The sequence below is a fragment of the Columba livia genome, chromosome Z (assembly GCF_036013475.1).
Source record: "Columba livia isolate bColLiv1 breed racing homer chromosome Z, bColLiv1.pat.W.v2, whole genome shotgun sequence".
NCBI lineage: Eukaryota > Metazoa > Chordata > Aves > Columbiformes > Columbidae > Columba > Columba livia.
In genome coordinates, this window is record NC_088642.1 from 42,628,147 (window position 1) to 42,644,490 (window position 16,344).

The 16,344-nt window shown below is 38.4% G+C and overlaps 1 protein-coding gene across 14 annotated transcripts in view; it reads right to left on the bottom strand.

Moving 5' to 3' along the window:
- Positions 1-757: 757 nt before the first annotated feature.
- Positions 758-16,344, bottom strand: part of RNF38 (ring finger protein 38) — a 132,947-nt gene continuing 117,360 nt past the window's right edge. For 13 of the 14 annotated variants that reach the window (XM_065045577.1, XM_005504591.4, XM_065045576.1 and 10 more), the window contains 3 exons: positions 15,203-15,324; positions 14,185-14,284; positions 758-4,143 (listed from right to left, as the gene is read on the bottom strand). In XM_065045577.1, coding sequence (XP_064901649.1) covers positions 4,081-4,143; positions 14,185-14,284; positions 15,203-15,324 — 285 coding nt within the window. In that variant the 3' untranslated portion in view covers positions 758-4,080. The other variant, XM_065045575.1, reaches the window with a different exon arrangement.

Below are 16,344 nucleotides of genomic sequence, written 5' to 3' on the forward strand. Positions count from 1 at the left end.
CTGGCAGCATTGTCCATTTTCAACAGTATAACTAATAATTAAAATCTGCTGTATGAAAAAGGGCAAACTAGTTGTTATCCAGGATTATAAATCCATATGTATATGAATCTTTGCATAAGGATTCTCAAAGCACCAATGGATCTTCAAATATGTTTGAGTACCAAGAACAGCTGCTATTAACAAAGCTATTAAATGCCCTGTGTAAAAGGAAACCTTTTAAATAATTACCTCTGTCAACTTAGTTTACACCACCTCATTAAAAACAAAACCAAACATAACTCTTTATTTTTCTTTCTACCATCAGCCACTTATGTGACCCTGGCTAATCAAACTCCTTTTCATTCAGTTTCATCCTTAACTCAGGATGCATTTTTACCACTGTTGGGGCACTGCAAAGTGTAACACATCTTCAGCTGACACACCGCAAATATTACGTCAAAGGTGCACCTCCACCCCTGCTTATTTTCTTTCAACTAACATCTTTAGAATGCTGAACTTTTGTGCAAGACTTTGAGTTCTATGAATTATAGCTATTTTACAATTTCAAAAATATGACAACATTTAATATGATTTTGCTATGATCTTTCAAACTAGATTAAAACAAGCCAGCCATGCACTATAATTAAGGGAGCAAAACTTCCTCCTATAAAACAAGCATCTATTGTCAATAGCTAGAGTTGTATGAACATGCACAGAAATATTCAGAGTAACAAAAGGAAACAACGTGCCTTTTTCTAAGAGAAAGAACAGGACAAAATTGTGTAAGTGTACATCATACATTTATTATGGAACAACTCTTTCAACTTCAAAACTAGGCACAGGGATTAAAAATAAAAATTCATTGCACTACCTAGTATAGCATTACTAGTAACTCTCATAAAAAAAGTACAAATTTTGTTAAAAATTTATCAAGCCTTCAAATGATTTGGTTACAGGTATTTAGAATATAAAACCCCCTACATGTTAAATGATACAATGGAGTAAATTTAAAAGAAAACACTCGACAAAATATGATTCCAACAAAACCCAAAAGCTTTCATAATCATTAGCAAATCTGAAACACAAGTAGCAAAATGAGGTAACAATGTACCAAAGAAAAAAAACCACAGCCTTTACCAAGGCTCAAAGATAACTCAGTCAAAAATGTGTTTTCTACAATCCAAATTAATACAATCTCATCCCAAGTATTATACAATGTGTTAACAGTTGTGAAATCACATTCAAGAGCCTGCACAAAATAGCATACAACAAAAGGCTTTAACTTTTTTTTTTTAAAGAAAGCCATAAAGTGATACACTGGAATTATCTGTAGGCCTTGCTATCTACTAAAATGTCAAATGAAATTTACAATTTAATTTAAAAAAAACACAGCATTCTCTTCTTTTTTTTTTTTTTTTTTTTTTTTTTTGAGGAGGAGGAGGAGGAGCCCGGTGATGGCAGAAAGGCTGAATTTGAATTCAGGTGCTGCCAGGCAGCATGGCAGGCTGTGGAATTACACACAAATGTGTGTAACACATGGCAGTTAAGAGCTGAACATGAATCCCCCTTCCTTAACAGCTACAACAGAGAGGACTTTGTTTTAGCTTGTCTGAGTTGATTCAGAATGTATGCATGTGCTGTTTATACACACTGACCACAGGAAACAGGTCCACATGTATCTGCAAGAGTCCCATGCAAATGAAAGAACGTTTACAGAAGAGATGAGCCATAAGAGTGCAAAAATTAATTTCAGGATTTTACCAACTTAGACTCTCCATCTCCTAGAACTCCTACTGCCTCACAGAGTTTCACCAGGGAAAAAGGGACAATACACATCAAAATTTCTCCAATTTCAAAAAGAGCACTACTTTCCCTTGGCTTCAGAAGAGTGTGTCTTGTTTGTTTGTGTCTCACCTAGAAAAAGTATCCTCTTTCCACACCTGAAACCAAATACTGAGCACAGTAATGTTAGTTAAGTTTAATTCTGTACACACAGAATTTTTTCTTTTGAAGTTCTATAAAAGAGACTAAGTTTTCTAAGACATATGTGACATATGCTTTTTAAACAACATTATTTTATTTGTTAAAAAAATAAATTTTATTACACATGATTTAACCTGCTATGTTTAACTCCACTGGAAAAGAGGAGAAATTCAAATATTTTCATGTTGATGTAACAGTGTTTTCATTTATTTAGTATTCTTAAGTATGGATAGGTATAGAAAGACTCACTGTTTTTGAGAACTACTTGCATAACCAAACAGAGAGAAGAGCATCCGAAATAGGGTAAAATTGTGCTTTTATTTTATCTGCACCAAGAGCTGTTTCTGGTCTGTGGAATCTTCAGAGGGAAATCAGCATGAAGAACACCTAACACTGTTTGAAATTGTAACTGATACTAAAGCATAGCAGCATACAAAAGCAACAGAAATTATAAAGAATAAACTTAAAGCTGAGACTGTCAGCAAGTTGCAGCAGTATTGCTAACTGTGCCACTTGTGCTGCTGCAACCAAAGTAATGACATTGAACTTAGGAGAAGAATTTTATTGCAAAAAGTGCATCCTTTGAATAACTATGGTATACGCAGACCTAAAAATGTTGCTAAGCCATATCAAAGATGTTAACAGTCTGAATGTTATAAATGAAGATTACTTTTTTTTCATATTATTCAGAGCACTTGAATAAATGTTATCACCTTCTATTTCACAGCAGTGTTCTGGAAGGTGTTCAATCTTCTGCTATAGTGGAACACACAGGAAAATTAACTGCAAAAAATGAGGGAGTTACTTCTTCGTTTACACTCATCATGAAATAAGGGAGGGCAAGCAGCAACATCAGGTCAACTGAATTCTGTAGTTTGTAACCAAAAGCAACTTTCTCTTGTGACACAATGAAAAAAATCAGAAGTTCTACCTCTCTGAGAAAATGCTAAAAGTTTTATTTTATTCAGGAAGTTGCAAGAATAAAATAGTAATTTTACAAGTTGTTTTAGTTGTATACAAACTCCCTTGTAAATGACAAATAATGTATGTGTTAAAGCCAATGTTTATAAGCTAAAAGATTATGTCCTTAGCAAGTATAATGGCCAAAAGTGAAAAGCTGTTGCACAAGACCCTCAGTGTCCTTTCTGCTTTCTTTCGTGGAAGAACCACATAACTGGCAAACCCAGCTAGAAAAATTAAGAAGGAGAACAGAAGAACATTGATATTCATATTAGCAATTGAAAATTATAATATTGCAAAATGATTTGTGTGATATTGCAACTTTACATTGATATAACATATGCTAAAACCCCAAAGTTACTCACGTATCAACAATCAATGCACTCTTTAGTGGTACACATTTAAAGCCTCCAATGAAGGGGAAGCATAACAGCTGTTTGAGTAACAGGTAGGAAGGTCTTTACACCTGTTAAGTACATTGGGGAGGAAATACTAAACATCTGCAATTGATGCACCCATCCCATTCAGTGCACAACTGCAAACACAAGGAAAGGAACCAGTGTACAGTACTAGTACTGTTTAAATAACACAGAAGATTATACATTGCAGCATAATTATTACTACACACATACATTCTCAGTACATGCTGGTATATAGGTTCTCAAACACACATGCCCACTCAGTCACAAGCACACTTCATGCATCCTCTCGCAAGCAAACAATCACACCATTCATCCCCACTCACAGTATCTGAAGGCTCTACATAACGTAGATTGCTATTTTGTTTGGAGCTACCACTTTTTTTTTCTTTTATATAAAAGCACATGCTAAAAGACCATGTCCACAGTAATCTTGCAGCAACACCCAGAATGATCACACAAAACCCAGGGAATGTTAGTGCACACACAAAATGAAGCTAAAAAAAATATATATATAATGTATATCTTTGGAGTTCCAATCACACTGTTAGTATAACAATCCCGTAACTGTGAAGACTAGTTATAAGCTTTATAATTGATTAAGTCACACAGTGCAAACTAAGGTCCATTGACCCTTTTGTGTAAAGGGTAGGCTGGAAGCCACGTGGTATGTTCAACAGATAGTTCATATATACATGTGATCAGGAACACCCAAACCAGATTTGTGCTCTTAGACTGGTCATTCTGAATCACGATGTACTTCTGAAGCATCAGCTCTACAAATTGGGCAGGTACGATTTGCCTGTAAAACCAGAAACAAAAGAGAGTTTACTGTTCTGACAAATACATTGTTAAAGTAATGTGTGCATGACACTAACATCTGTGAATATTGAAAAGTAATTCAAGAGTACTCAAGAGAAGATGAAGTGTGCTTATGCCTTTTTTTAGTTTGTTTGGTTATGTTACAGTGGTGTGGTAAGTTTGTCAATTGAAAATTATGTTTCCAATAAAATAATTGTGCCTCTTTAGAGATAAAACAAAACAACAAACTAGACTTTATCTAAGTGATGGTGGTTTTATTAATGCAAATTCATAGTTATAGTCCATTGCAATCACATGGAGGCAACTAAGAAGCTGTACTGTGTGCTGCAAAGAAATCCTCCAAAACCAGACTAGAAACCAGTCACATAGATTTGGTCAAAGCTGAAAGCGGACCAGGGAGAAAGGGAAGAGGCTTTAGTTAAGAGATGAAAAAAAGGAAAAAAAAAAAAAGACATAAGACGACCTGAGAAAAAAGGTATTAACACAGATAAGGCAGGTCTAAATTCAGTCCTTCAGCAAAGCAATCACTGAAAAGATGTCCTGTGATTCTTCTACTTTTATAGCTTCCTTGAAAATATAAGACGCAACATTTCTTAAGCTACTGGGAAAGTATTTCTGTCTTCTCATCCCCCTTTTCATAAAAAGGCTAATTTCATTTTAGCAAATGATGAGAAAAATCCCAAACCAAAACCAACAATGATAAAACATTTCCACTGAAAAGGAGAGAGTGAAAATAACTCAGGATTCCCTGCCACAAATTCTGTATTTCATGGTTACCAAAACTGCAGGACCAAGCACTGTCAACTCCAAGTTTTTCTAAGGTAGCCAGTTTTTCCAATGAAAAGACAAGTTAGAGCATCAAGAAATGTGGTTCTGCAGGACAGAATTCAGAAATCATTGTCATGAATTTCAAATTAAAACAATAAATGCCAATGAAATTAACATGTAATTACTGAAAAACATTATCTAGTAATGCAAGTTAAAATGACGGCATATTTTTTCTATCGATTACTACTGTTACTACTACTGGTTTATAGTTTATATCATGGTTATTATCACTTTGGTTTTTGTAAAGCATGGATTGAAGAACCAATCCAAAATGTATTTATTACTCTTTCACTAACAGTTTTGAAATTACTTGAAGACAATGCCATTACTTGGTCTCTACTTTGTATTTGCATTATTCTAAGTACAATTCAGCTATTAAGTTGGTGCAAAAGTAATTGCAGTTCTTGCATTGTTGAAATTTGCTGTTTGATACTGGAATACATTCTTAAATAAATGTGGTTATGTTACACATGATTTTAATGTGCCTTTTTTTTTTTTTTTTTGTTAATGACGTATAACTTGCTGTTTATATTTATTTTAGGCTATGGAAATGATGTTAGATAAAAAGCAAATTAGAGTGATTTTCTTATTTGAATTCAAAATGAGTAGTGAAGCAGTGGAGACAACTTGCAACATCAACAATGCATTTGGCCCAGGAACTGCTAACAAACCTACAGTGCAGTGGTGGTTCAAGAAGTTTCACAAAGGAGTCAAGAGCCTTGAGGATGAGGCATGTAGTGTCTGGCCATTGGAAGTTGACAATGACCTACTGAGAGCAATCATCGAAGCTGATCCTCTGCAACTACTGATACTGAATCTGATACTGCAACTACACAAGAAATTGTCAAAGAACTCAACGTTGACCATTCTATGGTTATTTGGCATTTGGAGGAAATTGGTAAGGTGAAAATGCCCGATAACTGGGTGCCTCATGAGCTGACTGAAAATCAAATGAATCATTGTTTTGAAGTGTTGTCTTCTCTTATTTTACAGAACAACAAAGAATCATTTCTTGTTCAGATTGTGATGTGCAATGAAAAGTGGATTTTATATGACAACTGGTGATGACCAGCTCAGTGGCTGGACTCAGCAGAACCTCCGAAGCACTTCCCAAAACCAAACTTGCACTAAAATAAGGTCATGGTCACTGCTTGGTGGTCTGCTGATGATCTGATCGACTATAGCTTTCTGAATCCTGGTGAAACCATTCCATCTGAGAAGCATGACTCCTAAGGGTGTGCAACAGGAGATGGCAAAGCCCTGTCCCTCCTGCCATAAGGCAGATAGAGCAGACCTAATTGATGGGGTGGAATGGAAACAAGTCCCTGATCGGAGAGGTAAAAGAACCCTCTCTCGAACCCCATCACCACCCTTGGTGCCCTTAACAAATAGATACGAGGCCCTGGACCCAGAAAATCAGGCAGAGAACAGCCAAGAAGATCTGCCTGGAGAGCCTCCTGGATGGACCTCATCTACAGAAAGGATTACAACTGCAGCTATAAGAAAAAAACAAAGAAGGGTGGTTGTAGTCGGCGACTCCCTTCTGAGGGGAACAGAGGGCCCTATATGTCGCCCAGAGCCATCCCACAGGAAGGTCTGCTGCCTTCCTGGGGCCTGGGTGAGGAACATTAATAGAAGACTTCCTGAGATAATTCAGCCCTCAGACTATTATCCCCTGTTAGTAGTCCAAGCTGGCAGTGAGGACATGAATAGAAGAAGTACCAAGACAATTAAAGACTTTAAAGCACTGGGTTGGTCAGTTCATGGGACAGGAGCAGAGGTGATATTTGCCTCAGTTTCTGTGCTATCTGGGGTAGATGAGGAGCTAAATAAAGAGAGGAGTAGAAAAGCCCATCTCATTAACAGGTGGCAAAAGGATTGGTGTCAGCATAAAAATTTTGGGTTTTTTGACCATGGGGCAAGCTCTGTGGTACCTAGTCTCCTCAAATCAGATGGGCTTCATCCTTCTAGGAAGAGCAAGGGGACTATAGCCCATAAGTTGGCAGGGCTGATCAGGAGGGCTTTAAACTAGGTTTGAAGGGGGAAGGAATTGAAACTGGGCTCTCCAAAGATCAGCCTAAGGATGGAAAGCCTGAATTAAGAGTGAAATCAGCAGCCCACTTGAAGTGCATGTACACTAATGCACGCAGTATGGGCAACAAACAAGAGGAGCTGGAAGCCATCATGCAGCAGGAAAGCTATGACATAGTTGCCATCACAAAAACATGGTGGGATGACTAATATGACTGGAGTGCTGCTATGTGTGGTTACAAACTCTTCAGAAAAGACAGGCAGGGTAAGAGAGGTGGAGGGGTGGCTTTTTATGTTAGAGAGTTTCTTGACTCTGTTAAACTTGAGGTCAGCAGTGACACAGCTGAGTGTCTGTGGACCAGAATCAAGTCCAACAAGACTGACATCCTTGTGGGTGTCTGTTATAGACCGCCCAACCAGGATGATGGAGGAGATTAATTATTCTACAAGCAGCTGACAGATGTCTCAAAATCGACGGCCCTTGTTCTTGTGGGTGACTTTAACCTGCCGGATATCTGCTGAGAGCTCAATACTGCACAGAAGAGGCAGTCTAGGAATTTCCTAGAGTGTATAGAGGACAATTTCCTTCATCAGCTGGTAAATGAGGCTACCAGGGGTAAGGCCCTGCTAGACCTACTGTTTACAAACAGAGAAGGGCTGGTGGGTGAGGCAGTGGTTGGAGGATGCCTGGGGCATAGCAACCATGAAATAATAGAATTTTCAATACTCAGAGATGCAAGGAGAGCCATTAATAAAAACCTCTAAAATGGACTTCCGGAGGGCAGATTTTTGCCTATTCAGAGCATACCCTGGGAAACAATTCTTAAAAACAAGGGGGCCCAGGAGGGTTGGACATGCTTCAAGCAGGAGGTTTTGAGTGTACAGGAACAGGCTATACCAGTGTGCTGAAAGGCTAGCCGGCGGGGAAGATAACCAGCTTGGCTGAACAGGGAGATTCTGAAGGAAATCAGAAATAAAAAGAGAGTTTACCGACTGTGGAAAAAAGGGCTGGCTACTTATGAAGAATTTATGGAAATAGCTAGATCGTGCAGAAAAAAAATAATGGAAACAAAAGTGCAATTTAAAGTTAATTTGGCCAATTCTGTTAGGGATAATAAAAAGTCCTTTAAATATGTTAATAACAAAAGAAGGGGCAAGGAAAACCTCCATTCTCTGTTGGACTCTGAGGAAAATATAGTTAACAAAGATGAGGAGAAAGCTGAGGTACTTAATACCTACTTTGCCTCAGTTTTTACCAGTAAGACAGGTGGCCCTCAGGACAACTGGCCTCTGGAGGTGGTTGACAGAGATAGGAAGCCAAATAGTTCCCTTGTATTCCAGGAGGAAATAGTTGGTGACTTACTGAGCCATCTGGATCCTCACAAGTCTATGGGACCAGACGGGATCCATCCTAGGGTGATGAGGGAGCTAGCAGAAGAACTTGCCAAGCCACTCTCCATCATCTTCCAACAGTGCTGGCTCACTGGGGAGGTCCCATATGATTGGAAATTGGCAAATGTTACCCCAATCCACAAAAAGGGCTGCAAAGCTGACCCTGGCAACTACAGGCCTGTCAGCCTGACCTCGGTGCCTGTCAGGGTTATGGAGCAGATCATCCTGAATGGAATCACACAGCACCTTCAGGATGGACAAGGGATCAGACCCAGCCAGCATGGGTTTAGGAGGGGCAGGTCCTGTCTGACCAACCTGATCTTTTATGATCAGGTGACCCACCTGCTGGATGAGGGGAAAGCTGTAGACGTGGTCTATCTAGATTTCAGCAAAGCCTTTGACACTGTCTCCCATAATATACTCCTGCAAAAGCTGGTAGCCCATGGCTTGGACAAGTGCACTCTCTGCTGGGTTAAGAACTGGCTGGAGGGCCGGTCCCAGAGAGTGCTGGTGCATCTAGCTGGCGGCCAGTCACTAGTGGTGTCCCCCAGGGGTCAGTGTTGGGTCCAGTCCTGTTTAACATCTTTATTGATGATTTAGATGAGGGGATTGAGACCATCATCAGCAAATTTGCTGATGACACCAAGCTGGGATGGAGTGTCAACCTGCTGGAAGGCAAGAGGGCTCTGCCGAGGGATCTGGATAGATTGGAAAAATGGGCTGATTCCAATGGGATTAAGTTCAACAAGGCCAAGTGCTGGGTCCTGCAGTTTGGCCACAATAACCCCCTGCAGCGCTACAGGCTGGGCACAGAGTGGCTGGAGAGCAGTCAGACAGAAAGGGACCTGGGGGTACTAATTGACAGGAAGCTCAACATGAGCCAACAGTGTGCCCAGGTGGCCAAGAAGGCCAATGGTATCCTGTCCTGTATCAAAAATAGCGTGGTCAGCAGGACAAGGGAAGTGATCCTTCCCTGTACTCTGCACTGGTGAGGCCACACCTGGAGTATTATGTTCAGTTCTGGGCCCCTCAGTTCAGGAAAGATATTGAAGTGCTGGAGCGGGTCCAGAGAAGAGCAACACGACTGGTGAAGGGACTTGAACACAAGACCTCTGGGGAGAGGCTGAGGGAGCTGGGGTTGTTTAGTCTAGAGAAGAGGAGGCTTAGAGGTGACCTCATCACTCTCTGTAACTACCTAAAGGGAAGTTATAGCCAGGTGGGGATTGGTCTCTTCTCCCAGGCAGTTACCAATAGGACAAGGGGGCATGGGCTTAAACTCTGCCAGGGGAAATTTAGGCTGGATATTAGAAAGAAATTCTTTCCAGAGAGAGTGGTCAGGCATTGGAATGGCCTGCCCAGGGAGGTAGTGGACTCGCCGTCCCTGGAGATTTCTAAATTGAGACTGGACATGGCACTTAGTGCCATGATCTAGTAAATGGACTAGAGTTGGACCAAGGGTTGGACTTGATGATCTCTGAGGTCTTTTCCAACCCAGTCAATTCTGTGATTCTGAGAGATGCACCGAAAACTGCAACATCTGCAGCTGGCATTGGTCAACAGAAAGGGTCCAATTCTTCTCAAAGAGAATGCTCAACCACATGTCACACAACTGACGCTTCAAAAGTTGAATGAATTGGGCTATGAAGTTTTGCCTCATCTGCTATATCACCTGATCTCTTGCCAACCAACCACCACTGCTTGAAGCATCTTGACAACTTTTTGCAGGGAAAACACTTTCACGACCAGCAGGATGCAGAAAATGCTTTCTGAGAGCTCAGCAAATCCTGAAGCACAGATGTTTACACTGCAGGAATAAACAAAGTTATATCTTGTTCGCAAGAATGTGTTCATTGTAATGGTTCCTATTTTGATTAATAAAGCCTAGCTATAATGATTTAAAATTCATGGTCCGGAACTGTAATTACTTTTGCACCAATCTGATAATATGATTTCTAAAGTAATAAGGCATGTCCTTCAAAATTCAATGGTTTAATGAAACAAGAGGTATTTGCTTAGATAAATAATGAGGTATCCACCATCTGTATCATGAAACACAGCATTCAGTGGGAATAATTTTTTTATTGGAATTGCAGAAAAAAATGCACTGTGCCAGGATAAAATGAATACTCATAGATACTGCAACACTGATTTTTAGGCAACTCTTCAAGATCCTGCATGAACATCTGGGTTTAAATTTAGTTGCATTCTTGTGCTTTTCATGAAATTCATTCTCCCTTTCCGGCATTTAATGTGACTCCTTGGCGCAAAAAGACAAATAAGAGAGACATAATATTGTAAGATTAACCTTCTAACTAGCCACTCATTCAAGAAAACTTTCTGTACTATAAAGAGAGAGAGCTGTATGTTCAATGAACTAACCAATTTCTTTTTTTATATTTTATAGAAATTCATAGCTCAAGTAAACTGCATTTAGAAAAATAGATCTTTTAGGATCTACTAGAATCCTTTAAAACTCTGGTATTAGTCAGAACAAAGTTAAACTATAGTTACAATTTTTCTCATATATAATACATCATTTCCTATGAGATCAGTTTTCCTTGTTATCTTCACCTCAGGGGAAGACAGGTCATGTTTTCAAGCTGTCCTTTAGAATGATAACTAATCCTTACTTTACAAAAGAAGAGATTTCTCATGTATTCGTATTTGAACAAAGGACTTAGGATATTAAGAAATAACAATAAAATGTGAAATATGAGAGTTAACAATACTATGAAAAGCAAAAGAATAACCTCCCTATTAATTCTGTTTCCTCCACTCTATTACATCTTCTCTTACAAGTCTTTAACCTTGCTTAAACAGGGAAGTATAAATTGAAGTTGGGTACCTAATGCACTATAAACAAACACTCACAGTGAGTGATACTGTACATAGCATTATAGAGGCAGGGTAGATCAAAACTTTCATGCATAGACAAGCCACTTTCTTAGATACATTTTTTTTTCCTCTATCATCACCAACAGGCAATGGAATAAAGATTTTTTTTAAAGAATCAGATTGGATCTCTGAACTCTTATTTACATCTTTCACTAACAACATGGTGAAACTTAAAAGAATCAACGTAACTCCACAGTTCCAGAACTAGTTCTAGAAATATTCCTAGATAGCAAATACCTTCTTCACAAAAGCAGGAGGACAAAATGTTGGGTTTTGTTTTTTTCCCACTTTGTGGAAAAAAAGTTACAAGTACTGAAAGCTACAATTTTTACCTTCCCTTGCAGAATTTATCAACTTGATGTCAGCTGGATGATGTGAATTAAGTGGATGTGGACATAATCAACACTATCAACATACAAAACAAGTTGTCAAATATATAAATGAATGGACAGATGCAAAGCTATAGCACAAGATATCTGTCAATTATCTTCACTTCCAGATGTTTGCTGTTTTAACTGTTAACAAGTTTAGACAGAGGCTGTAACTAAAACAGGGTGGTGTTACAGGTTATTTCTTATATTTGCAAAGTGAAATAATCTTTCTTTCCAAACACCATCTCCGTAGCAGTGCAACTAAACCCACATGCTGTAAATACCCTGCCTTAGGAATCCTACACTGCAATGCTTTAACCTTGTCTAGCTTATTTTGCATCCAGCTCTGAATACACGATGTCAACACAAACAGTTTCAGGTGGATATAACTACATCCCCTTTAGGTTCAGATTGCGTATCTTTCACCTCATTCTCCCATGTAGCTGACACTCTTAGGTTCATAGGGTTTTTCTATGATTAGACAATGTTCAGAAAACACCACATGTGAAGATCCATTAGAAAATACATAGTTTCTATTATAAGCTGGGACAGGAACACCAGAAAAAAGCTATTTCACCACTACTACAGTACATCTATGATTATAAAGACTAAACTAAATCTGCTTTTTTCACTTTTCTGTTCTGCCAGTTCTTTACCAGTTGAAAATACTGAATCTAACTGTAGAACTGCCACACTGACTCCCCAAAAAGCTTGATTCAACATACTTGTCTGACTCTTGACACTGACGGCAGGTAAGAAAGAGCATAAAAACAGGACAAGCATGCATGATACTTCCCTGACATGTTCTTCTAACTTCCAGCAATCTGCAGATCAGGGGCTCTATGAATCAGAGGTATATTTTTTTGCATTAATAGCCTGGAAAGAACTGTCTTTTAAAAAATCTATATAATCAATTTAACATATATAGACCTATGGCTTCCACTGTCTCACAGGCTGTGTCAAATGATCTTAGTTCTTTTTCAAAAAATGGAGTGAATACTACCCTTGCATACTCTGTCCACACCACAAATGACTTAAGAAGTTTCATGCAACAGAAAGACTTAATAAATCTAGTGTGAACAGTCCTTGAGAGGAGTAAGGGGACACTGGAGAATACCACTTGAATGTATATACTCCACTCTTAACTTGCAGTTAATGAACAAAGCAGCATACATCTAGCATAGACATATTGATAATATTGGGGCAGGGGGGAGTGTGTACGTAGCTTTTTATTCTGACAATAAAACAACTAGGTGTTTACATTTCTTTTGCTGATTCTCAAGTATGTTCATGGATTCAGATACTGAAGGATATCAGTTCTACTCAAACTTATGACCACTGTTGTGGAAACATTGTTTTACGCTGGCCTTGTATTTTGTAGAAGCCTTAGACTTCTGTGGGTACTGTAGCTCAAGAGCAACTTCCTGTCCAAGTTTTTAAATTGTTCTCATTATTCTTGATATCTTGCTAGCCAAAAGAATGCTGCCAATATAAACTTGAATTTTTTCATTCTCTGCACTGACTATTTTAGTCTATGCCTAAGGACTGCATTTTCTTGCTTCTATGAAGCCCTAAGGGCATGGAGTTTTCCTTTCTTTTTTTTGAAACAAAATCACCTGTAATTCTCTAGGGACTGTATCCTGTCGTAACATAGGATCATGGTCATAACATAGTTTCCAATGTTCTACACAACAGACTACACACAGATTAAACTAAAGAAGAACAGAACAAAATACTGAAAAAAGGCGAGGCAAGATGGGGATCAACACCTTGTTGGCAGTAGATCTTGCTAGTGCAGCTTGTAGAGTAATCTATGTATCATCACCAACTTATCTGTATATCCTGTTCTTCACACATTCTGTACTGCTGCTATTTTCTCTGTCCCCTTACTGGGCTGTCCTGATTCTAGTTCCTTTCTTTTCTGGTCAGATTGTCTCAGAACGGTCTATCATGATTTTTGTAAAACTACTATTTCTATTTGTATATATTACATTTATATATATATGTATATAACTGCATACAGATATATGTACCTACATAACACTTTTGCCTCAGAATCTAACATTAATAGGAAAGTGGAGAAGGAAGGTATCAGTATTCACTCTTGCCATGCAGGATATGGAAAATAGTTAAAGCCACCATCATCACAGAAACTCTAATTCCTATATCATTATGTTACTTTTTTGTTTTCAAGTTTTCTTTAATTTCACATATTACATGAATTCAGAGTCATTGTTTTGTGCAAATGGGAAACACAGTAAAATCTGTCAGTGACAATAATTCTCTTCATATTCATTTTTCCTTGTGCCAGGCTATAAAGAAACATCTTTCATAAATTGATAGAAAAATATCTTAAGTAAGAAGTGCTTTCACTCTGTTGGCATTTCTGGCCTAAAGTATTAGAAATGTGAAACACGATGAAATGAAGTGGAACAACAAACCACTTCCCCCCAAACTACATGAATGCCATACAAATCAGTGTGGGTTTTTTTTTGTTTGTTTACCTTCAGCCATTTATCGACACACTTGGCATGGAACTCGTGGTTACAGGGTAAGACTCTAAGTAGCTGCCTTGACTCAAAATCACACATGCACACCACACACCTAAAAACAGAAAACAAAATTCAAATGTATCTGCTGTAAGAACCACAAATACTTATTCCATACAAAATTTATAGATACGGCTACAACATGGTAGATCATTTACTCCTTGGGTAGCTCCAATTATCTGTCATTGAAGGTGTGGAGCGTGAGAATGTAAACTGAGAATTGCTTTTGTGTTTTTATTTTAGTGTTCATTTTGTTTCAGGTTATGTTTGATGCTTTTTTTCTTCCTGTGTTTTAAATCACAAAGCAAGTGGTCCTGCTCACAGGAGTTCACAGACCCAACACACAGAACCGATGTTTAATCAAAATTCAGTACATTGGAGATAATGATCTATAAAGTTTACTCCCTATTGATACCAGTAAGTCACACTGAGGGTCACTGAAACTGGAATATCAGAGAAAAATCCTTACTCTGATGTTCAAACATTGGAAAGCATTTGGTACTACTTTAACTACCTTTCCATTTGGTTTACAAGGATATTTCAAGCATAGTAAGTTAATGGATTTTAAAAATAAGAAGATGCACTCTTGAAACACTGACAAAGCTCTATCAGGAGCACTTGAAACATCAACACATGAAGGTATTTTTACACAGGCTAAATTCCAAGTTGACAATGTCACTTAAATGTCTAGCATGCTGAGCTAAACCTAGAACACCTTTCTTTAATTTTATTTTTTTTAATGCTGGGGAACTAAACTGAAACATAGCTGAATGATGTGAGGCTAGATAGAGATTTTAGAGTAAGGATAAATAGTATGCGATCTGGAAAACAATACAGGAAAAAAAAGAAAATTAAACTGTTTGCTGACATGACTGCTTTTAAAGCCCTTCTCGTGTAGCTGAAGCTGCAAGTTAAACAAATGAAAATATAGCCACCTAAACTATGGACCTTTAAAAAAGACCAATGTACTCACAACGTCTGTTCTGACTGGTGGTTGTTTGGATTGAACCTGTAGGATGGAAGCTGTTCAATGTCTGCCTTTGTTAATCCTCGTGGTTTGGCCTCTCCCAGACGTTCTGCTAAATTCAGCAATGCCTGCAAAACATGGAAACCAGACATTTAAAAATACACTGCTCAGACAGGTTCTGGTTCCACTACAGGTAGGGCTGCCATTATACCTCACTACCCCAGCTACCAAGAAATGTTTAGAATCTTAGTTCTCCTGTACAACACAAGCCTCATAGAGAGCCTTTCAGAATTCAACCATCTTTCTAATTCTGTAAGATGCTTTCTTCAGGACTTCAAAACCTCCAGGACCCAACTTTCAAATAGTCTTGTGGTTGCATGCACAGCCTGGTAAGTATTTTACTTCTGAAGGACCTCTTGTCCTGCTATAAAATGAACAGTGCTAGTAACCAGAAAAAACTGTCAACAAATTTGCTTCTTAAGAATATGCGAGTCCGGTCTTGTGAAAGAAACAAAGAATTTAATGGGACAGATTCTGATTCCTGCTCCACATCTTGGACTAGCTGAATTGCAATATGGAGATTTTATCCTGAATCTGGGAAACAAACATGTACCATCAAACTTCAGGTTTTTTTTTTTTTTTTTGTGCTAAATTTTATGTTATTTTTCTATAAGCCAAGCACCGCAACTAAATCCTGTCATGTAAATACTGTGCACTCTGTTCTGTATGTAACTTGCACTCCTTTGCAAGGGACACAGGAAAAATATCACTGTAAATGTGATGAAGAACCAAGGCATAGAAAAGTTTAAAGACTTGATGAAAGCTGCAAACAGTACTGGTCACAAGGAGATTTCTAACACTGTCAAACCTAAGGCCCAAATTCTCAGAAATAACATGATGGTTCCTCTGACTCAGCACAGAAGTTATTACAGAAGTGCTCATTGTTAAACTGAAAATGTGCAACTACAGAGAGCTCTTAATGGGAGCACAGGCAAAGAGGTGCAAAAGTAAGGGTTGTTGATGACTGTTTGAAGAGAAACTCAATGGAATCCAACAGTCTCAACCAGCAAAGCCGCAACAGCTTGGACTTCCCGTAAAGGAAAAAAGGCAGGTTGTGGTTGTAGGAGACTCACTTCTAAAGGGAAGAG